The sequence below is a fragment of the Alosa sapidissima genome, chromosome 12, assembly GCF_018492685.1.
Source record: "Alosa sapidissima isolate fAloSap1 chromosome 12, fAloSap1.pri, whole genome shotgun sequence".
In the NCBI taxonomy this organism is placed as follows: Eukaryota; Metazoa; Chordata; class Actinopteri; order Clupeiformes; family Clupeidae; genus Alosa; species Alosa sapidissima.
The window spans coordinates 16734951-16762361 of NC_055968.1; the positions used below are offsets into that span (position 1 = coordinate 16734951).

The 27411-nt window shown below is 43.3% G+C and overlaps 2 protein-coding genes across 5 annotated transcripts in view; one reads left to right on the forward strand and one right to left on the reverse strand.

The window, feature by feature from the left end:
• Positions 1 to 1177: 1177 nt before the first annotated feature.
• dpydb (dihydropyrimidine dehydrogenase b) lies at positions 1178 to 21385 on the forward strand. Its single transcript, XM_042057832.1, has 23 exons — positions 1178 to 1331; positions 5962 to 6072; positions 6936 to 7018; positions 7259 to 7346; positions 7775 to 7936; positions 8320 to 8516; positions 8743 to 8824; positions 8933 to 9020; positions 9129 to 9236; positions 9601 to 9770; positions 10172 to 10382; positions 10705 to 10889; positions 11017 to 11232; positions 16049 to 16213; positions 16674 to 16742; positions 16837 to 16920; positions 17180 to 17300; positions 17675 to 17794; positions 18077 to 18219; positions 18364 to 18543; positions 19168 to 19317; positions 19746 to 19886; positions 20408 to 21385. Exons 1-23 carry the CDS (start codon positions 1296 to 1298, stop codon positions 20579 to 20581), a joined length of 3084 nt encoding a protein of 1027 aa, XP_041913766.1. The 5' UTR covers positions 1178 to 1295; the 3' UTR covers positions 20582 to 21385.
• A 1689-nt stretch (positions 21386 to 23074) lies between these two features.
• LOC121677723 (polypyrimidine tract-binding protein 2-like) overlaps positions 23075 to 27411 on the reverse strand; it is a 13307-nt gene continuing 8970 nt past the window's right edge. For all 4 annotated transcript variants that reach the window (XM_042056636.1, XM_042056638.1, XM_042056637.1 and 1 more), the window contains 4 exons: positions 26788 to 26880; positions 26245 to 26461; positions 24655 to 24732; positions 23075 to 24534 (listed from right to left, as the gene is read on the reverse strand). In XM_042056636.1, the coding sequence (XP_041912570.1) occupies positions 24405 to 24534; positions 24655 to 24732; positions 26245 to 26461; positions 26788 to 26880 (518 nt within the window). In that variant the 3' untranslated portion in view covers positions 23075 to 24404. The remainder of the gene's footprint in view (positions 24535 to 24654; positions 24733 to 26244; positions 26462 to 26787; positions 26881 to 27411) is intronic.

Genomic DNA, 27411 nt, shown 5'->3' on the forward strand with positions numbered 1-27411 from the left:
TGATGAATCTCATAAAGGATAACTATTCTGCATTGGTTTGGAGTCACTAGGTCATATGGCTTGGGAGGTATTGAAAAAAGGAGCCTGTTTCTTATATGAAATAATGTATTTTCTTTAAAAAATTCATATAAAATACAGCGTGCAATAGTCGCTATAAAAAGAGGTGTGTCTGATGAGTCCCATAGAGGATAACTATTCTGCATTGGTTTGGAGTCACTAGGTCACATGATGTCAAAGCTATTGACAAAAAAGACTATGAAGGTAATTCAGAAGGTCCTTTATTGACGGTCCCTAAGTAGGTCGACTGGGAGCAAGTAGACAGGTCATCTGTTTGTACATTGTCTGCAAACACGGGGTGAAACTGGCTGCATTAAAAAAATATATATAAAAAAATATCCGAATATCAAATATCAAACTAACTTCACCTCGGTGAAAGCCACACAGTTCTTTGGCAAGCACATGCACTGATAGAGTGCCTTTTGCCCTCTATTCTGCCTGGGCATTATTCTTATGAAATGCATACATTGATGGATGCTAGTTGTGGTGTAAGTGTGTTTGCTTTTACCTTTTGTTTTAACTGTTTTAACTTATTGAAGCAGTGCTGTAATTAACTGAATTAAGATGTTATTAAGATATTATTAAGCAATTATTATACCACTGTTTGGTTGAATTTCCCGAATGTGCAAAACTATGAGTACTGAAATCATATATTTGAATTGAAGTATGCTTTAGCCCAATTAATTTATTTCCCACAAGGGAACAAGACCCATGATCACCTAAGTTGCTAAACATACTTCCATTGACTCTGGTTGAGAAATTCAAAGTGAGCAAAGATTTATAAAGTTCACAGAGTTAACCAGCTGTCAATAGCTCACATGTTGAAAACACCTGCACATTAAGCCTATCAACTTTGAACCCCTGTAACCTGGCTGTTAGGGAATGGAATGTACCATTTTTTAGAGATAACAATGAATAACACACTATAAATTGTGATTTACACATTTACTTCAATAAATGAAACAAGTTTATTTAAGAGGTGTTACATGCTTTGCAAAAACATTGTTCATACAACTTCATGTCCATGTAAAATCTTTATAGTTGTCACATACAAATGGAACAGTCGCCTCTTTTAGATGCCTCCCTCTACCAATGTTTTGACCATTTCACGGTACAGGGCCAGTGAGTCCTTGCGTACGGTGCCAAAAGATACTAGATTCTGCAGAAGATATAACCAACTACTGTTGTCCGCATCCAAAGGAAAGATATTGAAAGGCGCAAAACGTGAAGCTTTCTAAATGGCGATGTTGAGCAAAGATCTCCCGGATATTGAGGTAGGGCCACAGTATTGGGTACTTTACATGATTTCTAGCTATATTGTATATCAAATTGATTGTAACTGTTTGAGACTTAAGTAACACCTAGATAATAGTTTTAAGGGGTTTTCCCAAGAGTTTTAGGAACAACAATTCTTGCATTTCAATTGTATCTTGGGTGATTCCTTTGAACAGAATGCCATTCCTGTCATTTTAACTATGTTCTTATTTTAAAATAAATAATATACAAAACTCAAAAATCTCTTTTAGTTTCCTCAGTTTATGGCGTTGAAATTTTTTACTTAAGTTAAACATCCCAAAAAAAATATAATTTGATTTCAGTACTGGACAGCGCAGAGATCCTCGAGTCACCTCACGTATTAGTTTCAGATTAACACAACAAAAGACAAAAAGAAGTGATGTCCATTCAAATAACTGGAAATGATAGTATATGAAATGTAATCTGCGCTCCACTCAAGATGGCTCATGGGGGAAAGGGGGTCGATGTCCCCCATTCAGGACCAATGTGATTTCTCGCAGTACCTGTTAAGGGCCATACATTATGAAACAGATGATTAAGACTATCTCGTTTTGGCTGTTTTAAAATTCAATCTATCCTCAAAAAAAATATCTTCATTGTATGGTATTTAAGGTATAGAACCAGCCCATAGAACAATATGTTAAATTGCTGAAATATGTTCAATATGTTGAAAAGTGTGACTCCATACAGCTCTACACTCGTCTATAGAAGCCAAGAATAGAGGATTAATCAATCAATATTCTTTCCTCCTTAAATCCTTATTCCCTAATTTGGTTACCTGTTTGCAACTGTTTTCTGTTTTAATTCCACAGTGTAATAACACATCGGCTCTGGGTGTTGTTTTCCACTTATGTTTTCCTTTGGTTGTTTTCTGTGGTTTGTGAACACACACACACTGGGAGACGTGAACACACAGTTAGTAGTGAGCACATACAAACACCCGGAGCAGTGGGCAGCCATTGCAGTTGGTGGTTAGGTGTGTTACTCAAGGACACCTCAGCCGTGGATGTGGACAAGGGAGAGCATTGTTCAATCACCCCCATCCACATTTTCCCTACAGGTCGGAAATCGAACCAGCCACCCTAACCAGCAGGCCACAGCTGCCCCAAATAGTAATTCCCCCCGTGGCATATGCTTGAAGAAATCAAATTGCGGACATTTTCTAAATGAAATCGAATTGTTATTTACTTGTTTCTAAAACATTTATGCAACTCCGGCTCAGAGAAACAGTTCATTTATTTTCTAAAATAAATTAGTGTGGCCCGGATGCGACCAGTGTTTCTGTGTATACAATGCTGGTCAACTAATCTGAGAGCTTTGCTGGAATTGTTATCAGTGTACTATATCAAGGAAGCCGTTGAGATGTACACACTGAGCATTTTATTGCTCTGGTTACACCCTGGTGTCTTGCACCTCTGGTACCACAGATATGGATTTTTGTGCTGATTCCATTGTGCTGCTGATGTTGAATACGTTTCTGATGAAAATGTCCTGCTGATGTATCGGTGGTGAAATGAAAATGGTTTGAAAGTGTGGCCCAACCATATTCTGCTGTGGAGATTTAGAGAAAAGATGCAAGGGTGTTTGATTGGCTGTGACTTTCAGAATTTCAATTTTGTTTGGCTCTTTACCCAAAGAGGTGCTCTGATTGAGGAATTGGGAAGGTCAGTGTAATAGCTTTCGTCACATGTGACAGATTTTAGCCTTAATTTTCACCATGCCATCTCTGGATAGATTGCAAATAGTAAATTGGATGCATGGGGATGTATGCACACAACATCTTTTTCATAAACATGTGGCTAGTTTAGTTAGTTTAGTTTATTTATTTAGCACACATTAACATTAAATGGTGCAAGGAGGGAACAAAGCCCAATGGGCTTGTACAGAGCTCCACCCCTTTCAATAATCACACTTAATCATGTACGGCTGTCAAATAAACCATGAGAGGAGATAAAGTACAAATATAATCAATGACAATAAGAGAAAAGAAAAAACAGGAGACAAAATACAAAAATCATCCAAAATGGATGGAAGAAGATGTGGCAGATCTATGGATTTGAAGGATGCATTAGAGATGTTAGATAGTATAATGACAAGAATTGAAGCAGGCAGGAATTAAGTAGATGATTCATGACAGGAGAAGATGTTTTTTAAGCTGTTTTTTAAAGAGAGAGTGGGAAGCTATGGCTCTTAATGGGGGAGGTAATTCATTCCATAGTATGGGGCCTGTGTATGGCATATTAAATTGGTGATGAGATGAGCGAGTGAAGGGTACAAATAAATTATTATTGTGGCTGTGTCTAGTGCGATGAGAATGTATGTCTAATGACCGGGTAAAGAAAGATTGAAGGGAGGCTGGAAGATCTTGAGTACTGTATGAACTTGTGAATGAACAAACAAATCTGGTAAGTATTCAGTTTGTAAATAGATAGAATAGAGAAATTAATAAAAAGTGGTGCTGATGGAGCATATCTGTTTGAATGTGAAATAAATCTTAGGAACCTTTTTTGAATAATGCATCATTTCTTGAGATGGTTTGGATATGAAGCTGCCCAGACCATGTTACAGTAGCTAGTTTAAGTATGGAAACAAAAAGCTGTAGTAAAGAGTTAAGTGAGCAGAGGGATGAATTAGAGGACAGACTTTTCTTAATATACCCATCATCTTTGTGGACCTTTTGCAGACGAGGTCTATATGGTTTGTCCAGTTGAGTCTTTCATCTACTAGTACTCCCAAGAATTTTGTTGCTTTTACTTGCATGATTTCTGCTCCACTGATAAATATTTTAGCTAACTCTTTGGGGTACGACTTATTTGTGCTGCAAAAGATCACAAAGTTACATTTCTTCACATTTAACGTTAACTTATTAAGTTGAAACCATTTAGAAATAACAGATAATTCATCATTTACACTGTCAATCAAATACTTAAAATCATTATGAGTTGCTATAAGATTAGTATCATCAGCAAATAATACAGGAAGAAGCTGTTCACAGGTCATGGCTAGGTCATTTATATAGATCAGAAATAATAACGGGCCCAGAATAGATCCCTGTGGCACTCCATGAATAATTCTGGACTTGGTAGAATTATACCCATTAACTGATACATATTGTTCTCTATTTTTTAAGTAATTTGAGAACCAGCTCAGGGCAATATCCTTAATGCCATATCTATTTAATTTGTCAAAACACTGTGATTGACAGTGTCAAATGCTTTGCTTAAGTCGAGGAAGATCCCGATGGCATACTTCCTGTTATCCATGGCAGATGAGAAAATATTGGTAAGCTGGAGTAATGCATGTCCTGTCGAGTGTTTCTTACGAAATCCATACTGGTGCTCATATAGAATGTTGTTCTCATTTAAGTGCTTGGATAGTCTTGTGTAAACTATGTTTCTCATAGACATCTGACACAAGGCCAGTATGTCAGTTTCATGAGTTAAGTTTTATGCTTCCACTGAGGAGCATTAGGTAGAGTTTTTAGGTATTCCCAAGTTCTTCAGCATTTACCAAGCCGCTCATTAATGATATGATTGGATGTGCTAGAGGGAGTGTGTGAGAGAAAGAGAGAGAGGTAATACAGGTAAGAACACTACTGCAATCTTGTTATGCAGCCTTTTGTCAGTGATGGAAGCACTGCTGTAGTTAATGCTACTGGGGAGATGTGATTAGTCACAGTTGCACAAGTGGTTAAATTCTAAGAACATTTCTCCTGTCACAGAGGTACATTCACAGGGCACAAGATAAAGGCAGGAGGTCATGAAACGGATGGTAAACATTACCTTATACAACGTCTGCATTCTGCCCTCTGCAGTGCTCCCCTCGTGTTGTGTAAAATGTGAGATAACATTCCAGAAGTTTCTTTACTATAGCAATATTATTTCACTATTTGATCACATCCTGACTTGATATGTAATATGTATAATAATTGGTTAAAAAGACAGAAAGCACTTAAAAATTAAAGGAAAGACAGAAAAAGGATAGAGTGACGTAAGACTGAGGAGGAGACATGAAGTTCAGGTTCAGTCTCATACCAAACATAATTAAATGTACCCTATATGTCTATAAAGCAGTGTTATCACACAAATCATTTGTCTTCTAATGAACTTAAATCACCATTGTCCCACACACATGGAGCTCAGAGTCAACACGTGTGCTGTGTCTCATGCCCCCTTGCTTAAATACAGAGGAGCAGAGTCCACTGCTCTTCACTGCTGTCTCAGTCAGTCACATACCACAAGCACGTGGCAGGGGCCATGCATCATTGCACACATAGTGTTATGTACAACCCCAAATCAGAAAAAAATGGGACATTGTGTAAAATACAAATAAAAACATAATGTGATAATATACACGTCTTGTAAACCCATATTTAGCAGTAAAAAGGACATAGACAACATGTTGATATGTTGAAAATGGAAAATATATGATCATTTTGAATTTCATGCCAGCAACATGTTTCAAAATATGCAGTACCATTTGAGGTCCAAAACACCATGGCTATCCAATTTGTTTTTCAGCTCTTTCCCTTGTTTGCAAAGATTTCTCTGGATTCTCTGAATGTTGAACAAAGTTGAATTGATATTTTTGATTTGATTCCACTCACAGAGTATCCTGGCTTTGAACCCCAGAGTGAAGAGCCATGCCACCATCCATTCGACAGCCTCAAAGAAGAGGGAGAAGAAGCACTGGAAGAGAAATATTGAGAAGAGCTGTGATGTAAGTACATACACACAAAAAAACATTCCATTTTCCCTGTAGCACTTCATAGTTTTTCTTGATTGCTAAGATGCACTTAATGGAACTGGGATCCACTTGATCTTCATCATCACCTTAGCAGAGGTGAGGAGGTCATTAGTTTAACATGTTTATACACCCTTTTTCAAAACATTTCACATAGCTCTCATGGCAAGTAAGTTGCACTTGAATGTACAATTGATAGATAGATAGATAGATAGATAGATAGATACTTTATTGATCCCCAAGGTGACTGTAGGTCTTACATGTCAATGGCAGTTATATCTTGAGAGGAAAGAATACAGTTCATGCTGTGATATGCTTGTTTGCCTTTTTACACATACTATAACTATGTGAGTATCAGCAAATGCACATAGGAAAAGTTACAGTTGAACCTGCCCATATTGAAAACTATGTTTTGCATGTTGTTGTCCAATGTGTAATGATTGATTGAATACATACACATAAGAAGTAACTGTAAGGAGGAAACATTTGCTTTTGCTTTTTGCATTTGTTTCAAATGTTTTGTAAGTGTTGGAGCCTTTTACAAACAAAATGCCATTTTGGCCAGAGTCCTTCTGTTTACGCCTGTGTGTTTTAAAACTATGAAATGAAATGAATATGTGATGTCAGAGTTGAGAGAAGCAGTAATGCAATGGAGAAAAACAAATTAAGTGCCACAATGCATACAACACAAAAAGTGTTGTCCTTTGTGTCACAGACAAATACAATGCAGTGTTTTATAGCAGTACTTTGTCATGCATAACACCCAACACTGAGAAGTGAATGAGAACTGGTGGAATGGTCTATGACAGTACTTTATTGTGTTTGTGTGTTGTTGACAGACCTGTGTGAAGCTGGAGAACAACTTTGATGACATCAAACACACCACACTGAGCGAACGAGGAGCACTGCGGGAGGCTATGAGGTGAGGAGTGGACATTTCAAACACTCTCAGTGTCTGTGACAATGCCTCATTCACACCTGGCTGCACATGCTGTTAATGTTTTCATTTCATCTATCACCTGTCATATTTATTATGGAATAAGAACTTATGTTGAGGTGAACTAAGTCTATAGACAGCTGATTGCTGGTGAGCATGTGAGTTGTTTAGAAAAGGATCTGATGCCTGTTGAGCCATTGACCATTTAGTCTTCTCCTCTCGCAGATGTCTCAAGTGTGCGGACGCTCCTTGCCAGAAGAGCTGTCCCACCAACTTGGATATCAAGTCCTTTATCTCCAGCATCTCCAACAAGGTGAGCAGACAGCTTATATACCAGTGGCAGCAGGACAGTCCCACTAATTCCCTTACCAGTCACAGCAAAGTGCTTCTCCATCCCGCGATAACTCACATAATCCCTCCACTAATCACTAAACACTTTACTTGGATAATCCGCCCACAGAGACTAAACAAATCATCTGTTGAGATTCAAATGCAATATATAACATTTTTGAACAAGTAGTGAACCCCACCTTGACCAAGTCAAAACTCTAACCTTAACCGTAATCATAAATTGTAGCTAACAGAGTCAACAGAGAGTTGTTTGAAAATCTAAGGGATCTGCAGATAGTCTGTTGGGGTATGGGGACTATCTGAATAAATTGTGACCCTAATCACAGCTTAATAAAGATCTTTAAAAGCAGAGTTGTGTGTGCAAACTGAGTTGTTGGGGTGTTTTTGCAGAACTACTACGGCTCAGCGAAGGCCATCCTATCGGACAACCCCCTGGGTCTGACCTGTGGCATGGTGTGCCCCACCTCGGAGCTCTGTGTGGGTGGATGCAACCTCTACGCCTCTGAGGAGGGGCCCATCAACATTGGAGGCCTGCAGCAGTTTGCTGTGGAGGTACATAGCCCAAGGACATGTTTGATATCTGTTCTTTGTCTCAGAAATAAATCTGACTCTATTTGGAGATCACTGAATTCTGACCTGTACCTCCTAAACCTCCTTAGAAATAAAGAGTGAAAGAATAAAAACTTAACTTGAACTTGGGCTGTGACAAGGGGAAGGTACTAGAAAATGGTTAACATCTTATATTGATGTAATATTTAGCATGTCTAGGACAAACAGACTAGACAAAGAAGAGATCTTGTTTTGAATTTTCCTTTTCTCTGGGTGAGAACTTCCCACTCCACTCAGAGATGGGAGCTGCCATTATTGACACAGTTATTTGCCTCTTATCTTGTTTTGAAATGCTGACCACTGTCCATGCTCCATGCCTCCCGCAGGTGTTCAGTAAGATGGGCATCCCTCAGGTGAGGAATCCTGACCTTCCACCTCCCAAGGAGATGCCTGCCAGCTACCACACCAAAATCGCTCTGATTGGCTGTGGCCCAGCCAGCATCAGCTGTGCTTCCTTCCTTGCTCGCCTAGGATACGACAACATCACTGTGCTAGAGAAACAGGAGTACATCGGTGGCTTGAGGTGGGGCTTGACCCCTTGTGTGTTTGTGTGCGAGTGTGTGTGTGTGTGTGTGTGTGTGTGTTTGTTTGTGTAGTCCAGTTTCAAATAAAATAGGCTTTGTGCATATGGTATATAATATCACATTAATTATATTTTGTTATAATTTCTATGCTTCTATGCTGTTATGAATTCTAAACTTTGAATGGCTTCTCTATATTTCTCTGTGGTGTGTGCATGCATCTTTTAGCACTGCTGAAATCCCCCAGTTCCGTCTGCCCTATGAAGTGGTTCAGTTTGAGGTGGACCTGATGAAGGACCTCGGAGTGAAGGTAACGACGCCTGACAGCACCAACAAAAACAGAACAGGAATTTGTCTTTAAATGAAAGCAGCTGACAGTGGCTCAAGCGTTTGAGGTAAAGCGTCTTTTCTCTGGCAGGTTGTCCTGGGAAAAGGTCTTGGTGTGAATGGCATGAACATCCCCTCTCTGAAAGATGAAGGGTATGAAGTGATCTTCATTGGTATTGGTAAGTAAGGGGGTTAAAGTGGATGGATGTTTGGATGAATCATTGTGTGGCAGATGGGTTATGGACCGGACTGATGTCATATATGGATGTTCCTTACTTTCCAATCAGGTCTTCCGCAGGCCAACAGACACAAGATATTTGATGGGCTGACTGTAGACCAGGGCTTCTACACGTCTAAAGACTTCCTGCCTCTGGTTGCTAAGTCCAGTAAACCAGGTGAGGAAAAAACGTCTATATACCACAGTAAACACACACTGTCCTTTTTGTTAACAGACAAAGGTCTGTAAAAGTAGTAAAAGGACCACCAGCAAAGTGGCATACTAAGAAGACGCATACTTCCTTATATAGCTCTTTTTGGGTTATATTATAGCACTTGTGTAATGTTGAGGTCAAAAAGTCCCCATTTGCCTGTGCCCACACACACACAAACACACACACACACACACACACATACAGATACAGAGACACACACACACACACACACACACACACAACCATTTGATATAATACATCAGTTTTCTCTGAAAAGTTACTGTAATACTCATTTTAACAACCCCCTCCCGCCTCTCTCTCTGTGCAGGGATGTGTAGCTGCTCCTCTGCGCTGCCTGAGTTGTATGGGAATGTGATTGTGCTGGGCGCTGGAGACACGGCATTTGACTGTGCAACCTCTGCCCTGCGCTGTGGCGCCCGGCGTGTCTATGTTGTCTTCAGGAAAGGATTCACCAACATACGTGCTGTTCCAGAGGAGGTTAGACTGACCACCACATACCTTTGGGTTAAATAAGATGGCCCTCTTACCAAGTCATCAGTAGTGTCATTTAGGTAGTGTTTACTTTTATGGGTTTCTGGTTTGTAAAGGAAAGTATAGGAAAATATTTATATTTATAAGATGTATAGATGTAACATTTTGGTCTGGATTAAGCCTACTCCAGTTCTCTTCTAATCAGGAATAGGTCATAATCAGTGTGCAGGAAACAGGGCCTTAATGTTGGAAATGAAAACTGTGTTGTAAGATGCCTTGTTTGTCAGCACCAGCACAGATTCACCAAAGGAACATTTCCTATCAGAATCAAAATCCTATCAGTGAAATTCCTTTATTATCACAGACTCACCAAAGGAATGTTTCTTCTCCTCCGTCTTGTGAGACAGATGGAGCTGGCGAAGGAGGAGAAGTGTGAGTTCCTGCCTTTCCTGTCCCCGCGTGAAGTCATCATGAAGAATGGCCGAGTGGTGGGCCTGCAGTTCTGCCGTACGGAGCAGACCGACACTGGCGACTGGCTGGAGGACGAGGAACAAATCGTCCGGCTCAAGGCTGATTACATCATCAGCGCTTTTGGCTCGGGGCTCACTGACCCTGTCGGTAAGTTGGCACTGCCCTCTGCTCAACTCAAACAAGCACAGCTGGCAAGGAACTTGATTTCCTTTGACCTGCAGAACATATATCAGCATAGTACTGAATTTTGTGTGCTATGGACAGTCAGGCAGACAGAAGAACAAGCAGACAGAGTCCTTTGACATACCTTTTGGCTGCCCTTTCCGTAATCGTAAATCAGCAACCTCAAGTATGACAATTGAAAGAGAGTTGATGACAAACTAGTGTATTCAGATGGTATTTCATTCCTCACCTGAGGTATGAAAGCTCAGGACAGGAGTAAACCTGCATCTACTGCACTGTGCCACAGTGAAAGCCGCCATGGCTCCCATCAAGCTGAACCGCTGGGGAACACCGGAGATCAACCAGGACACCATGCAGACCAGTGAGCCCTGGGTGTTTGCTGGCGGAGACATCGCCGGCATGGCCAACACCTCTGTTGAGTCCGTCAATGATGGCAAGCAAGCGTCTTGGCACATCCACAAGTACATCCAGGTGAGATGGATTGTCCTGTGCAGCCCCTTATCGCATCATATTCATCTAGGTTTCTGTGTGTATCTGCACCTTGTTTTATGTGTGTGCGAATAAGTCTTTCCACATGTCTGTTTGTGTGTGTTTGTAGTCTCTACATGGCGAAACTGTGGGCAGCACTCCAAAGCTGCCGCTGTTCTACACTGCTATTGATGCTGTTGATATCAGCGTGGAGATGGCCGGCATCCGATTCCCCAACCCGTTTGGACTGGCCAGTGCTCCACCAACCACCAGCACTGCCATGATCCGTCGTGCTTTTGAACAAGGCTGGGGCTTTGCCCTCACCAAGACCTTTGGCCTTGATAAGGTATCTAATACTGAACCCACTAACAGATTGTTCTTGGGACTTGGTGGCGTTACCGAGCTAGCTTCTCACCACTGCTGCTACAACGGAGTTGGCTAAGCCTTCACGTAGCCTAAGTGAAACCACTACCAGTAACGTTCATGGCGACGTTTGGGAAAATTCACGATTTTGATTCCAACACGGAACATTGGAGCAGGTATGCAGAGCGGTTGAACTTCTGTTTTGTTGCTGATGGAATTGAAGACGATGCGAAGAAGAGGGCTATACTCTTGACTGTTTGCGGGCCAGTCATTTATGGAGTGTTACGAGACTTAATAGCCCCCTCAGTGCCTACAGATATATCTTTTGCCGATTTAGTGGAAAAGTTACGGGACCATTACGACCCTAAGTGTAATTCAATTGTGGAAAGGTTTAAATTTCAGTCATGTACACGTAGCACTGATGAATCTGTGAACTGTTTTGTTGCTCGTTTGAAGCATCAAGCTACACGCTGTGATTTCGCAGGAACATTGGAGGAGAGATTAAGGGATCAGCTAGTGTGGGGCATTGCCATGGAACAACTCCAGAAAAGGCTCCTGTCATTGCCAAATTTGACCTGGGGGAAGGCATTAGAGATATGCCTAGCGTTTGAGATAGCCGAGAAGTGTGTTTTAGCTTTGCAGTGCCCAAAAGAAATCAACAGAGTGGTGTCCACTTACCAGCCTAACAGGCCAGCAGCAAGACAACGACAACCCAACCCCGCCGTTGCTATCGCTGTGGAGAGGCTCATATGCCTGATAGCTGTAGATTTAAGGATGTTGACTGCCATTACTGTGGCAAGCGAGGCCACATTGTTCGCTGTTGCCGTAAAAAGGAGAGCGAGGGCCAGAGAGCAAGCCTGAAGTCGGAGCATGGTGGCAGGGCCAATGTGGTTACAGAGAGAGTGGGCCTGCCAGTTGACAGTGAGGAGGAAGAGATCGCTTATGTCTTAGCAGTGGTAGACAAGCCACCCAGTCCTATAGCCTCATGGAGCTAAATGTGAACGGGGCTCAGATACATTTTGAGGTGGATACTGGGGCCTCTCGCACTGTCATGGCGGAAAAGACATTCGGACGCCTGCGCACTTATGCGCCGTCATTGGAGTTAGAGCCTTGTAACATCTCTCTTCGATCGTATACAGGACAGCACATAAGCCTGAGGGGGGCCGTTCAAGTAACAGTTTCATACAAAGGCCAGTCTTGTGGTGGCTGGTCAGGGTGGCAATTTGCTTGGACGTGACTGGATTAAATCCCAGCCGTTAGATTGGCCAGAGCTATTGGACAGGCTTTTCAAAATGTCTGAGGACTCTCTAGCGGCTATCCTTGAAAATCACACGGCTGTTTTTCGCAATGAACTGGGAGAGCTAAAAGGGACAACAGTGACCATCAACATGGACAAAGCTGTTCCGCCGCGTTTCTGTAAAGCCCGGCCAGTTCCGTTGGCCCTGCAGGGAAAAGTTGAGACTGAGTTGACGCGTCTGGTGGAATCTGGAATCCTCCAACCTGTCACATACTCTGAGTGGGCAGCCTCGGTTGTCCCAGTTTTGAAAGGGGATGGCTCCATTCGCATCTGTGGGGACTATAAATTGACAGTAAATGTGGCGTCCAGAGTAGAGTGCTACCCCTAACCCCACATTGATGAGCTGTTCGCTAAGCTAGCCGGGGGAGTCTGTTTCTCTAAGTTAGATATGTCCCATGCTTATCAGCAGCTGGTTTTGGCAGAAGAATCTCGTAAGCTGGTCACAATCAATACCCACCGGGGCCTGTTCCAGTACACACGCCTTCCATTCGGCGTGTCATCCGCCTGTGCCATTTTTCAGAGGGCAATTAAGGGCCTGCTAGGGGGGATAGATCATGTAGCTGTTTATCTGGACGATATACTTTTGACGGGTACCTGTCAAGAACAACACCTGCGCACCCTGGACCAAGTGCTTTCCCGGCTGGAGGGAGCTGGCCTCCTTCTGAAGAGGTCCAAATGTGTCTTTATGGCACCAGAGGTGGAATATTTGGGCCATAGGATAACATCAAGGGGGCTACAACCGTTGGGAAAAAAAAAGTACAGGCAATCAAAGACGCTCCTGTGCCCCAGAGCACCAGTGATCTTAGAGCCTATCTAGCTGTGCTGAATTATTATGGGCAGTTCCTTCCAGATCTAGCCTCCATAGACCCTTTCAACAATAAAAACAAAAACAATGCTTGAACGTTCTATTTGGGCTCCAATCTACTTCCTCTGCATTAAGATAACATATGGAATGTTAAAAAGGAAGTCTTGTGGGGCCAACTATGATGCTGATAATGGAACTCTCTTGAAAGGGTCCATAGGGTCCATTTGCATGCTCTGTTGCGTTCAGGGGCAAAGTGGGAATGGGACGTTGCGCATAAACATGCATTTGACAAGTCAAAGGCCTTGTTGTCTTCAGGGGTGCTCCCAGCCCACTATGACCCCACACTCCCACTGGTGATTGCTGCTGATGCTTCACCATTTGGCCTCGGAGCAGTATTGTCTCACAGATACCGAGATGGAACTGAGCGCGCCCAGTCTGTTTTGCATCGCGAGCTCTGGCACCAGCTGAGAAAAAGTACGCCCAAGTGGAAAAAGAGGCCCTGGCCGTTATTTTCGCTGTAAAAAAATTCCATCAGTTCGTCTATGGCCACCAGTTCACAATCCAAACCGATCACAAGCCTCTCCTGGGGTTGCTGGGTGAGTTAAAGAACATACAGCCCACGGCATCAGCACGACTGCAAAGATGGGCGCTCCTCCTGATGCAGTACCAATACACCCTGGCGTACAAACCCGGGGCGCTGATTGCTCATGCTGATGGTTTAAGCAGGTTGCCACTGCCCCACACGGTGCCAGACCCCGTCACTCCCCCTGAGCTGGTGTGTCTGATGCAGCAGCTTCAGACAGCAGCCATAACCAGCACCCAATTAAAAGACTGGACCCGACGTGACCCCCTTCTGGCCCGGGTATGCCAGTACATCATGGGAGGGTGGCCACCAACCTGCCCTGCTGGAGATATTCAGCCCTATTTCAAGAGGCGTGAAGAGCTCACAGTTGAGGATGGAGTCCTGTTATGGGGGCTTCGCGTCATCATCCCACCACAAGGACGGCAGGCTCTGCTGGAGGAGCTGCATGAGGCGCACCCAGGGGCATCAAGGATGAAAGCTGTAGCACGGGCTTACATGTGGTGGCCTGGCCTGGGTGCAGCCCTGGAAGACCAGGTGAGATCCTGCACAACCTGCCAGCAAATCAGGAACGTCCCTCCAGCAGCGCCTGTGTGCCCGTGGGAGTGGCCTGGGAAGCCCTGGACTCGCCTGCACATATGCTGGCCCGTTCCTAGGAGAAATGATTTTGGTGCTCGTGGATGCTCATTCGAAGTGGTTGGAAGTGTTTAAAGTGAAGTCAGCCACATCAGCAGCAACAGTGGATCACCTCAGAGAGGTTTTCAGTGCGCATGGCCTTCCACATACCATAGTGTCCGATAATGCCACTGTCTTCACCAGCTCTGAATTCGAGGGGTTTTTGAAGATGAATGGTGTTCGTCACCTCACCTCCGCCCCCTACCACCCGTCCTCAAATGGACTGGTGGAGAGGGCAGTGCAGACACTGAAGGAATCACTTAAGAAGATAACAGGTGGTACACTGAGAGAAAGGTTGGCAAGATTCCTGGCAGCATACCGTTTCACCCGACACGCCACCACCGGTCTCTCCCCTGCAGAGATGATGTTTGGTCGGCGTGTACGCACCAGGTGGGATCTGTTGCGGCCTGACATGCAAGCGAAAGTCCTCCGTAGTCAAGAGAGAATGGTAGCAAACTCAAAAAGACACCCAGTCAGTTGGGAGTTGCCACTCAGAACAACAGTGTGGGTAAGAGACTTCTCGGGAAGGGAGAAGTGGCTGCCCGGCACGGTGATCGATAAGACAGGGCCACTCTCCTACAGAGTGGAGGTAGGTGGGAACGTGTGGCGTCGTCATGTGGACCACCTACTGTGCCGACACACCTCTCCATTAGCAGAGGAGGAGTGGGATCCATGTAATGAGCAGCAGAGCATCCTCCCACTGGAGCCCCCTACTCCGGAGGGCACCACTGCGGGTCAGCCAGACGGTGAGGACATCCCACATCCCGATACGGGAGAGTCTGCTGGAGCTGGGTCTAATGTTGTCCCCTGGCGGTCAATCAGAATCCGCAATGCACCTGTTCGTTTAGATTTGTAGTTGGAGCGGGAGGCCACAAGAAAGGGGCAAAATAATCCCCTAGCCTGTCCGCGGGAGTGAGGGCAGTCTACCCCTCACTCTCAGTTAATTCTGGTGAGCCTACTGAAGTTGTTATTTCGGTTGCCAGGGAAATTAAGTGTAATTAAGTGTTTTGAACTATGGGGGCAGGGATGTCATAACGTGAGGGTTTTATTTAAGGTATACTGTTTTTGTATTGCCTTAGTGTGCGTGTGTGCAAGAGTGAGTGATGACGTATGGGGGTGTCGTGGGGCTAGTTGCCAGGTGATGATAAACTTCTTGTATTTTACGACTGGTTCAATAAAACACCGGAGTTGTGCCCGGTATTGAGAAGCATCTTGGATTGGACATTGCTTTAATCGTTGTTGAGGTTACAACAATAACCATAAGTATTTGTTAAACTTTTTAAGCTATGCTTCATGGGATCTAGAGGTTTAAGATTGGGACTAAAATGACACAATTGTTCTATGCGACCCATTGGAGGCTTGAATGGCACACTGGCTGTTTGTTACAGTGTCTGTCTTTGAAGGGAATTCATCATTCTTGGATTTTTCTTTTTTTACCTCAGGATCTTGTGACCAATGTGTCACCTCGTATTGTTCGCGGCACCACATCCGGTCACCTCTTTGGCCCTGGTCAAGGTTCATTCTTGAACATTGAGCTGATCAGTGAGAAGACGGCGGCCTACTGGTGCAAGGGGGTGGCTGAGCTCAAAGCCGACTTCCCAGAAAACGTAAGTGCCAACGCTTACTATGGTCGTGTACGGGAGCTCATGCATGACATCTTTTCCTGGGAATGTGCTTTATCTGTAAATCCAGAAATGGAAATGATTACCCACACAGCCCATAACCCGCCCCCCCCCCCCCCCCCAAAACACACACACACACACCATATCCCCCCATACACACACATAATATACCTTTTTAATTACTACTTTTAAGTTCTTTAAAGTTGAGCTGGCTCTTGAGCAAAAGAATTTCTTTACTTATACCGGTAATTCCTTTTATGAGCACATGACAATAAACTCAGCCCGAGAAGGAGGCAGAGAATATTGTTATGTGGTCTGCTCTATTTACTTCAGATTTTCATAGTGTTGGACCTGGTCCTCCTACACGCTCCTTTAATAATTTCAACACATCCTCCAACTGCCATGTGTCCTCTGGCTCAGTGTGTCCATTATGGTGTTCTTGCAGATTGTCATCTCCAGCATCATGTGCAGTTACAACAAGGGAGACTGGACGGAGCTGGCCCAGATGGCAGAGGTGTGTGTGTGTGTGTGTGAGAAAGAGGGAGAGAAAGAGAAATGTCACAGCTGCTGATGGAACACAAGTTGACCTATTTTGTGTCTGTGAGCAGAAAGCTGGCCCAGATGCCCTGGAGCTGAATCTGTCTTGCCCTCACGGCATGGGAGAGAGAGGCATGGGGTTGGCCTGTGGACAGGCAAGTCTCCTACACGCTTTCAACACACACATACACACAGAAATCATGTCTACTCTGAGCATTCACATATATCGCTCTTTTCGCTGGTGAGCATGTGTGGGGTTTGACCTGCTGGCTGTGATTGTCTCTTACATGCTTTCAACACATATATACACCCACAGAAATTATGCCCACTTTGAGCATTCAGATATATCGCTCTTTGCACTGGTGAGCATGTGTGGGGTTTGACAGTTGAGCTGATGGCTCTGGTTGTCTGCAGGACCCTGAACTGGTGAGGAACATCTGCCGCTGGGTCCGTCAAGCTGTGAAGATCCCCTTCTTCGCCAAACTCACCCCCAACGTCACCAACGTCGTGGACATCGCCACGGCGGCTTACGAGGGTAAGAGGCCGATATCATGACAGTCAAGGACACGTTCACTCTCAATTAGGTTTTATGATTTCTTAAGGACAAATTATTTGACTGGTAGTTTGACTGGTACACATGGATGGGGAGCTATTGTGACAATTGAGAGTAATGGAATGTCTAGCCTATTTAGCCATTTTGTCCATGATCAGTTGACTGCTGCCTACAGCACCGGCTAGTGAGTTGACTTGTTGATGGAACCCCTAGTCCTAAACTAAAAGATTTTTTCAATGGAGATTTTCGTTGCTTTTTTTAAGTTTGCTTTTAATCTAGGACTAGGCCTAATCCATGTACGGGAAACTGGCTCATGACATTATATTGTGAATTATAATCCGTTTGTCTATCCACAGGTGGGGCTGATGGAGTCACTGCCACTAACACAGTGTCTGGCCTAATGGGCCTGAAGGCGGACGGCAGCCCTTGGCCTGGCATTGGCATGGGGAAGAGAACCACCTATGGAGGAGTGTCTGGTAGGTGCATCCCAGTCTAAATCTTACCAGTGCGAAGAAGAACTATAGTAATGCTACAAGATTTCTATAGTAATTCTATGATATTCTGTAATACCTCTATAATGTCCTTGCCCTCTATAGTGTTGCTGTAATTCAGTCCTATATTGCTTCTCTAGTATGTCCAAAATACTATAAGATTCCTCTCATTCTTTTTTGTTTGGGCATGGCACTGAGGAGGCACCTGTTCACTCAGAAGTCTAACTTTTAGAAATCTTACAGAAGTCTAACCATTCTGTTTCCCAGGTAATGCTATCCGACCAATCTCCCTGCGTGCTGTGTCGGCCATTGGTCGCGCCCTGCCGGGTTTCCCTATCCTTGCCACCGGGGGCATCGACTCTGCTGAGGCAGGATTGCAGTTCCTGCACGCTGGAGCCTCTGTGCTACAGGTACACTCCAGTTACCTGGCATTACTAACTATTCATCCACTTACTTTGAGCAAATACTGTGTAAGAAAGCATTTGTCATTTACCTATTTAGTAGGTACAACTTTTACCCATTTGACTAGCATCGTGTGTCATGTGTGTCCTTAGATCTGCAGTTCAGTGCAGAACCAGGACTTCACAGTGATTGAGGACTATTGCCTGGGCCTTAAGGCTCTCCTCTACCTGAAGAGTATCGAGGAGCTGAGGGACTGGGATGGCCAGTCTCCCCCGACCCTGCGCCACCAGAAGGGCAAGCCTGTGCCCCGCGTGCAGGAGCTGGTGGGAAAAGTGAGTCCATATGCACTCCTCTGGGTGGAGTATTCTGGCCAGCATTTGCGAGACGAGTCAAGGACGCACCGGGTGTTAGTTTACACCAGCAGAGCAGAGTATTGTTTCTATAATAAACAGGCATTTGAATTGACTGATAAGTAGTAGCTAAAGAAAATGAACATGAATGAATGAATGAATGAATGAAACCTTTATTGCCCCAAGGGGGAATTTGTCTTGCATTTAGGAGCCATAAGTTACATAGATATAGACAACATCTTTTAAAAAAAAATACTTTCACACAAATACAGTTCATGTGGTAACCCTGAGACTAATGGCAAGCATATTCTGCTATTTTAGCACTGAATCAGTTGGATCCGACAATTCGGGCCAAATTCCTTACCGATCTGTTGTGTAGTTTGAGCAGGCTCACAATGTCCGATTAGAAGATCAGACAATCAACGTTACAGCTCCGGTATAATCCAAGTGAATTTCAGAAATGTGTGTTGTTCGTCTTGCAGTTGAATGTATAGTGTTAGCATGGCAATCACAGCAGATTGAAACATGTAGTGTGAGTTAACATATCCTATTGCAACTGACCACCCCCCCCCCTCCCCCCCTCCCCCCCTCCCCCCCTTCCTCCAGAGCCTGCCCAGCTTTGGGCCATACCTCATAGAGAAAACCCAGGCTGTGGCTGAGTATAAAAAGAAGCTGAGAGACGCCAACTACAACGTTGCCATAGACACCAACGATGCCAGGGTCTTCATACCCAAGAAGTCTGTGCCATCTGTGAAGGTGAGCAGAGCAGCAGCAGGCACAGTGCCAAGACACATACAATCTAGCGGTTACTGGACTTGAATCAGTTACCTAAACTTATTGGGGGCAGAGGACATTATGATTGATTTTGTGCATTTTTTCTCATGTACATTCTTCAGCCAAAAATAGCAAATGCTCAAATTTCATGTAATCATTCACATCATACCACACCATCACTTTTTACTGGCGTTATGGATGTTACAAAAAACGTAATTTCCATGGAATTGCCCAATTATGTTTAACTTGCTTTAACACCGAGATAGGGGCAAGGGTCTGTAGTCACCCAATTGTTCTCATCTTACCTTTGAGTTTGGATTTTGTTAAGATTCTGGATAGATTCAGTTCGGTGCTGTGATGTGACTAAATGATGGTGGCGGCGTTGCTCATCATTTCTTCTGCTGCTATAGGATGTGATTGCCCGAGCCCTGAAGCACATTGGGGCCTATCAGGAACTGGACAACCAAGAACAAGTAGTGGCCCTGATAGACGAGGACATGTGCATCAACTGTGGGAAGTGTTACATGACCTGCAATGACTCAGGATACCAGGTACATACTCATGGACTCCTCTTACTCACTTCTGTCACACTTACTGTACCTCCATAAGGTCATGGAGGGTTGGTATGGGCCTATTTAACTCATCAGTTAAACATTTAATTCCACTGACAATAGTTAAATCAAAATAGGTAACTGCTCCATTGATCCTTGTAACTTGTTACTGTTGAGTAGTTGTCAAATACTTTATATTGGTTTTATGCTACATATGAAGTGTTATGTCACATCTGCCTTAACCCTCATAACCCTTGAATTCAGTCATTGCTTCACCTTCTCTTCCACCACACTTCTAACAACCTAACATGCACTAACCATGCAGTTCACTCCTCAACCTCCATCACTTGGCTAGTACTTATAACTTCACTCTCATCCTCTAGTAATAGTATTGACTGATGCAGTATTCATTCCCACCTAAGGTCTCCTCTGCACTGTGGCTTGATGGTTAATCATCATTTTTGTAAGTGGCTTTGGATAAAAACATTTGCTAAATTAATAAATGTAAATGTAACCTGCAGGCAATCGAGTTCCACCCAGAGACGCATCTCCCCGTGGTCACGGACAGCTGTACTGGTTGCACCCTGTGCTGGAGCGTCTGCCCCATCATCGACTGCATCAAGATGGTCACCAGAAAAACGCCCTATGAGCCAAAGCGTGGCATCTATCCACCAGTAGTAAACCCCGTTTGCTAGAAGTTATACAACCCTAACATTAGCTAAATCTGTAACGCACAATATAACATGTCAATGCATTTCTTACATATATACAGTATATGAGAACGGTTAGCCTGAAAACGTGATTGATAGATTCCTATTTAATCCAACTGAGGAGAGGCACTGATTCCTGAGCAGCCTTGACTTCAACAGGCTTGGTTGAGGAGTTGTCAGTGTTGAAGCTAAATAAAGAACTGGGCATATCCATCAACACTGCTGGCAGTGGGATCTTAAGCTGAGATAAAGACCCATGTAGAAGTCAGTAAAGATCAGACATATAATGGCTGTTGCGAGATTAAATATATTATTATGAAGGATTTAGCCTTGGTGGGAGCTGGTCTATAAGAACCCCTACATTTAACATAGGTTGCAGTCTCATAGGGGGGCAGTGGTAGTGTAGTGGTTAAGGAGCTGGGCTAGCGTGCAGTAGCCTAAAAGTCGTCGGTTCAATTCCCGACTTCCACCGTTGTGCCCTTGAGCAAGGCCCTTAACCCCAAGTTGCTCCGGGGACAATGTGATCCCTTGTAATATAGCTGACATATGTAAGTTACTTTGGTCAAGAAGTGTCTGCTAAATGTAATGTAATGGAACAGGTGAGTGGGGACGGGCTGAATTAATTTTTTGCTTTAGGTCTTCCAAGATGTACAAGAGAGAGCCCAGCAACCTATGTTAAATTACCTAAATAAATACTATGTGACAAATTTGCCATGTTGAATGAAATATGATTTCAAATTAACATATTCTCTGACATTCTTTTAAATTCAAATAAAATGTTGATGTTTGCTTCCTGCTTTTCATTATGTCTGCAGAGTAATTATGCCATCACTGGTATCAATTAAACACCAACTCAGTATTTACATCCATCACCTGGTCATTGGGCCTCATTCACCAACCGCTCTTACTGAGAAATTTGTTCTTAAAACCCACTTACGCTAGCCTAGAAATCTAGACGCACCCTAGCGGCAGCAAATTACATTTGCTTCCAGGGCTAGTCTAGCAACTCTCCATTGGCTTGTGAGCTCGAAAAATTAAAGTTCTATCAGGCCAATCAAATTGTGTATAGAGTCGTTAGGCGGGCTTAACATAATGATTGATGGCAGAGTTGCTACGGTTTGGCTTGAATTCCCTGCTAATTGAAAACAAAGAAGATGGATGTTGCTTTTGGCTAACAGTGTGACACGAGTTAAGCTTGTTTTAAGTTGGCAAAAGTTTGAACTAGCCAACTAGCTCCGCTAGTTGGGACTCAGCGTTGTCCTATTGCGTGCAGAGGGTATTTGAAAGACAACCGATTATCCCGCCCCTCGGACTGAGCACTGCGTATGGCGAGTGCCCAGACCCTACATTTTAATGTGGGTCTGGCTTGTCAGGCTACACTTACGCAGTTTTTAACGAAGATTATGGTATTCACCAATGTTGTCTTGTTCTTAGAGAACAGAATCTATGTCTGTTCTTAAGAACAGAATCTATGAACACTCAAGAGCACTCTTACGCACATTTGAGAACTGACTTGTTTGTGCAAAATCAATGGTTATTGCATTTTCATATCTGCAGTTGTAAAATATAATAGAATTTAAATGACAACTATATATATATATTGCTATTATCATTACATAATTACATTTTTTTTTTAAATAAATTCCACTATTTTACAAAGCATTAACATTATAAATTTGATTTAACATCAACTCCTGTCCAGAGACAACAGATGTAAATTAGCCTTGTGGCTATAATCTGGCCCAATTATATATTGTGCATTGTCCCCGTCAAATAAACATAAATAAATAAACGCATTTTATAATAAATAATTAGCACAACAAATAACACTTTTTATACTAGCTACTAAATATAACGACTTTTACTGTTCAATTCCTGCAGCAGTGCTTTCACTTCAAAACATGTGTCATATACGGTAATCAAATTGTCTTGTTCATGTAGTTTATAATATATGGTACAAATGACAGCTGGTGCCTTAGCCTCAAAGTCACAACCTTCTGAGGTTTATGTACACCTTTGTGAATCTGAGTTTTCATAGGACATTCTTAAGAACACAGTTAAGAAAATTCTTAGGAAGATATTGGTGAATGAGGCCCATTATGTTTATCTATAGTAAGTCTAACATTTGCAGTCATGGAAGACTACTTTCCAATTACAAAACTGACACACCTTCACCCTTTGCCACCTGTTGTTTTCCTAAAATTCTATATTACCAAGCAGGTAATTTTGTTTTATAATGTTCTACCAGTTAGTCACACTGAACTCATCTGAGAGAGATTTCTATGAACATTAATCCATCTTGGTTTTCTTGGGCATTTGCAAGCAGTGAGGAGTTTTTAGAGTGACAGAATAAGAATGAGACAGATGAGTAACAGAGGAGAGAGAGAGAGAGAGTAGAGGGACAGAGCTAGAGTTTATTTCAGCATGCTACAGAGAGGTTCAGAGTAGAACGTACACAGGGACTGCCAGAACTTTCACTTGGTAGAAAATGAACTTAGTTTAATCGTGCCACTTCCAAACTATACTGAATTTTACATTTACTACAGATGTAAAAACTCCAAAACAAAATAGAAAATATACAGAAGCTCCCCCCCAGAAGCTCAGATCGCACAATTGGGTTGGGATTTACTCAGGAACAGAGAGGAGCGTACAAGCGGTACAGGCCCCTGACTTTGGGTCGAAGGTGTGGAGCGGTGAGGTTGGGGTGTTGGGATGGGCTGTGTTTGGGTTTAGGGGGTAAAGTTTATAGTTCTACGCTCAGAGAAGGTTCCAGAGGTGAAACATCTTTTACAATGCAGAGTAAGGTAAGACGAAAGGCACATTGACTTTGGTCCCAACAGTCCTTTCTCCTGGTGCCTCCCAAACACCCTGCTCTGGTCAAAACCCCCCTCCCCCTGGGAAACGGGCCATGGCAACTCACCCCAGAAACTGCCATCACCCATAAGTAACTTATACTCTTAAAACAAAATCATCTCATGTATTCTGTCTTTTCTTAAAAATGGAGGGAAACGAAACACACAACAGACCAAAAAACACAAAGAAGCAAGTTAGGTCCGACATCTAAATCCAAAGTAAAATACACACCCATTTAATCCTTCCCATTAAAGGGGAAAGTGTTCAAAAGCACGGATTTCAAGAGCGAAAGCCAGCCATCAGGTTTACACTTAAAAAAGAAAAGCTGGCCAACTGTCAGAGCGGAAGTGGGACCAAAAATCATCCGTGTTTGCCATCGCTTTTTCACTCAGCCGGAGATAACAGCTGGGGAGGGTCAAACCTTACAGGGGGCGTATCTGCCACTGTTCACAGCGTGTTGGGGTTGGGATGGGGTGGAGGGAGATCAAGGGATACGGGGAGGGAACAGATTGCGTCGCTTACACCACCTCAGCAGGATGCGCCTCAACATGACCACCTTCACACAACAAGGAGGAAGCAAAAAGATGATGCTATTTTGCTGGGTAAGGCACTTTTGTCAATCCATTCACACTTAAAAACAAGGGGACTACCACTCTCCACAGCCAAACAGAGGGGAGGAAGAGGAGGAGGGAGAGAAAATGCCAACCACAAAAAAAAAAAAAAAACACAGGAAAGATTTTAAATAATCAGGAAGGGATAGTTTAGAGCAAAAGTGTGACATGGAGCCATAATCTGCAGTATCAATGTGGTCTCGAAAGGAATGATGGGGTTTTGTCTGAGCTCCAAAGGGGGTTGTGTGTGTGTGTGTGTGTGTGTGATTTGGAGGGGAGAAGGAGGGTGGGGGAGTACAAGTGTGTAAGGTTTTTTTTTTTGGGGGGGTGGGGGGGGGGGGGCTTCAGATTGTAGACTTGGAGAATGACACCCTGAGGCGATGTCCACCTCCCATGTCGTAGTTGTGCAGGTCGATTAGGGCCTGAATGGCCTCTTCCACTGTGGCCATCTGCAACAGCGCCATCTTACGGTCTCTGCGAGGGAGAACCAACAACAACCATGACTTAGTAAACACACCTATGTGGAAATAGCACAAAAGGCTGGCCCTTGCACACTTCTGTAGTATAGAGATTGCAAACTACAAATGAACTTACTGGAAGAACTTGAAAGCCTTCACAGTTCCACCAGCATTGGAGAAGAGCAACCGCAGGTCCTCTTCAGTCACATCCTCCCTATAGAGTCCACGATAAAGCAGGGGAACGTTATGAGCACAAGAACCTTAACTTTGAGAGAGTGAGAAAATCAATGTCCTGACGACTGGGAGAAAAAGGCAAGGCTAAAATCATCATCTTTCAAAACTTTACATTTATCTAATTGGTAAGACGGGAAATGTTTCTTTTGGAGATAAATTGTAAACAACCTTAGGCTACTATGGAACTGTGTAAACACATGCTTTTTAAAATGTATTAAAGATGAACTGAACTGAAATAATCAACATTGATAATGTGTTGATTATGACAATTAAAAATAAATGACACTAAAAATTTTAATTAAAAAAATCAATACGTAGCCTTTTTTAAGCAACACCAAAATTGTGTTTGTTAGTATTAGAACGCTGCTAGTTTCAATGACGTCACTGGCATGGTAGGACCTGAGAAGTTCTATAGGCAACAGCTGCAGCATATTATGTATATAATTTATCATCATTTTAATGGCATGGGTTACACATTTGAGCCTGTGAGGGACAGAAAGGGACATTGGATTCTGTTTACAGACCCGCTGTGGTTACCAACTAGTAAACGCATTATTATCGATCTGTGATATCGTCGGAGTCATACTCTCTATGGTCGGAGTGCTAGCTTGTGGAGTTTGACAAGGTGTTTAGCTGCTAGCCCTTTCCTAGGTTGGATCGTATGGTAGCCTATCTAACACTGGACCTCATCTGAGGCTACTTCGAGATATTATTCCAAAGGGGACAGATAGGCTACTGCACTTAAAAGTTTAAAAGATTGAACGAACCTTCCCGGACTTTGTAATTGCGACCAGTGACTGCATTGGGTGAACGAAGCCGAAGTTGAAACTTAGGCTCCATGGCACATAGACTGTGGGCTCGCCCTTCTATGAATTGGAAAAGACTACAAGCTGCCCCACCGAGTTTGCGATAAAGTAAGCAAGAAAAGGGTTGTCAGGATATGGCGAGTCAATGGCATTTATTTGTCCAAAGTTACAGACCAGTTTCCATAGTGCACATCTTATCAATAGTTTGAATGTCGTGTGTGTTTCTGCTCATTGACAAAATAGCGTTCAGTATGATTCATGCCCAACTTATTTCCACTGTTAAAGTGTTCGCCTTTGTTTCACTAGTTTGGTTTCATTTTGTATGAGATTTTGTGATGTAGGCTAGCCTATGATAAACAGCTTATGGCCAATATGTAACTCAGCTAGGCCTAATGTTAGTTTCCTCATGGCTGCTAGTGCGGACTAGCTTACCATGCCAGTGATGTAGCCGATTGTTGAAATCCAACATGGCGGCGCCCGTGTAACAACAACAACACTTTCAACGTACAATTTTATCCCTTTTAATAAATTCAGCCATTTTAATCATTGTACCAATGAGAAGAAATAAAATACATCTGTTATATCACCTTTACTTCAAATTCCAGTTCAGTTCATCTTTAAATTGTAATGTGCATGGAATAATACAATAAACGTGAAGTGGCTTTGGCCGTTGTGTCAGTACTCACGGGATATTGGACAGGTGCATGGTAGCAGAGGGAGGGAAGATGTTCTGGAAGTTCTTTGAGCCGGGCTTCTTGAAGCGGTGCAGGGGCGAGTTGGCAAAGTCTTTGGTGAGACCCTGGTCGTCTAGCCCGTCCCTGGGCAGCTGCACTGTCTGGTGCTTGGAGAGTGTCACGCGGATGATCTTACCGTACATCTTCTGACCGTTCAGGTGGCTCATGGCTAAGGAGAACCGTGCAACAAAGAATCAACTAAAGATGGCACCAACAAGAGGGCCAACAACTGGACAGGAGGGAAAGGCTGGTGTGTCAATCGACAGGCTAGTTATGCATGCTACACCCTCTTAGGTTCCATTCAAAACTAGTGGAAATGCAGGTTCACTAGATAGCACCAAGGCTCAAAGAATTCTGAACGGAACCTGATTCAAGAACCAGTTCTCTGTTGATCCGAAAAACGTCACGTCAAATGTCACGACACCAATCTAGAAATGTCAATGGCATCAATGCTACAATCTTTCAAACACAACATCTCTCTAAGAGGGCACTCACCCAACTGAGCCTGGTTTCCATCAGACAGCTGAATGAGGGCACTGTCCTTCTTGTTAAAGAGGATCTTCACGCGCTGCACGTCACCATACACTCCTTCAAACAAGAGCCAGATGGAGGGAGGACAGGAAGGAAAAGGAGAGGAAGGGAGAGGTGGAACCATGAAGGACAAGTTAGTGCTTCAGAAGCTTAGAGTAGACACGAGAAGGTGAAAAAAAGATGGAACATTTAATCGAAATGATTTACTCCGATCAAAGTAGACCAACTGTTTTTTTGTCGTTTTTAAACAGAGAGAGATAGAAAGAGAGAGATCGTACTGAGACGCCCTCCGACATAAAAAGAAAAAGGAAAAAAAAAAAAATAGGCTGTGTGAAATGGCACAGTTAAGGACCAGAAAGCCTCCATGCAAATAAGCTGAGCATGCATTACTCTAGACTGTCCATGGAAGAGACAGAGACACAAAGATGTCTCTGATTACTAAACCTCGTCCATAGATACAACACACATATGTAGATACAGAGAAAATATATTCATATAGAGAAAAAAAAAAGAAAAAAAAAAAAGAGGCTGTACTAAACCACTACTAGCTTTTGTTACCTTTAGCTTAGAGAGAGGCTTTAATAGATA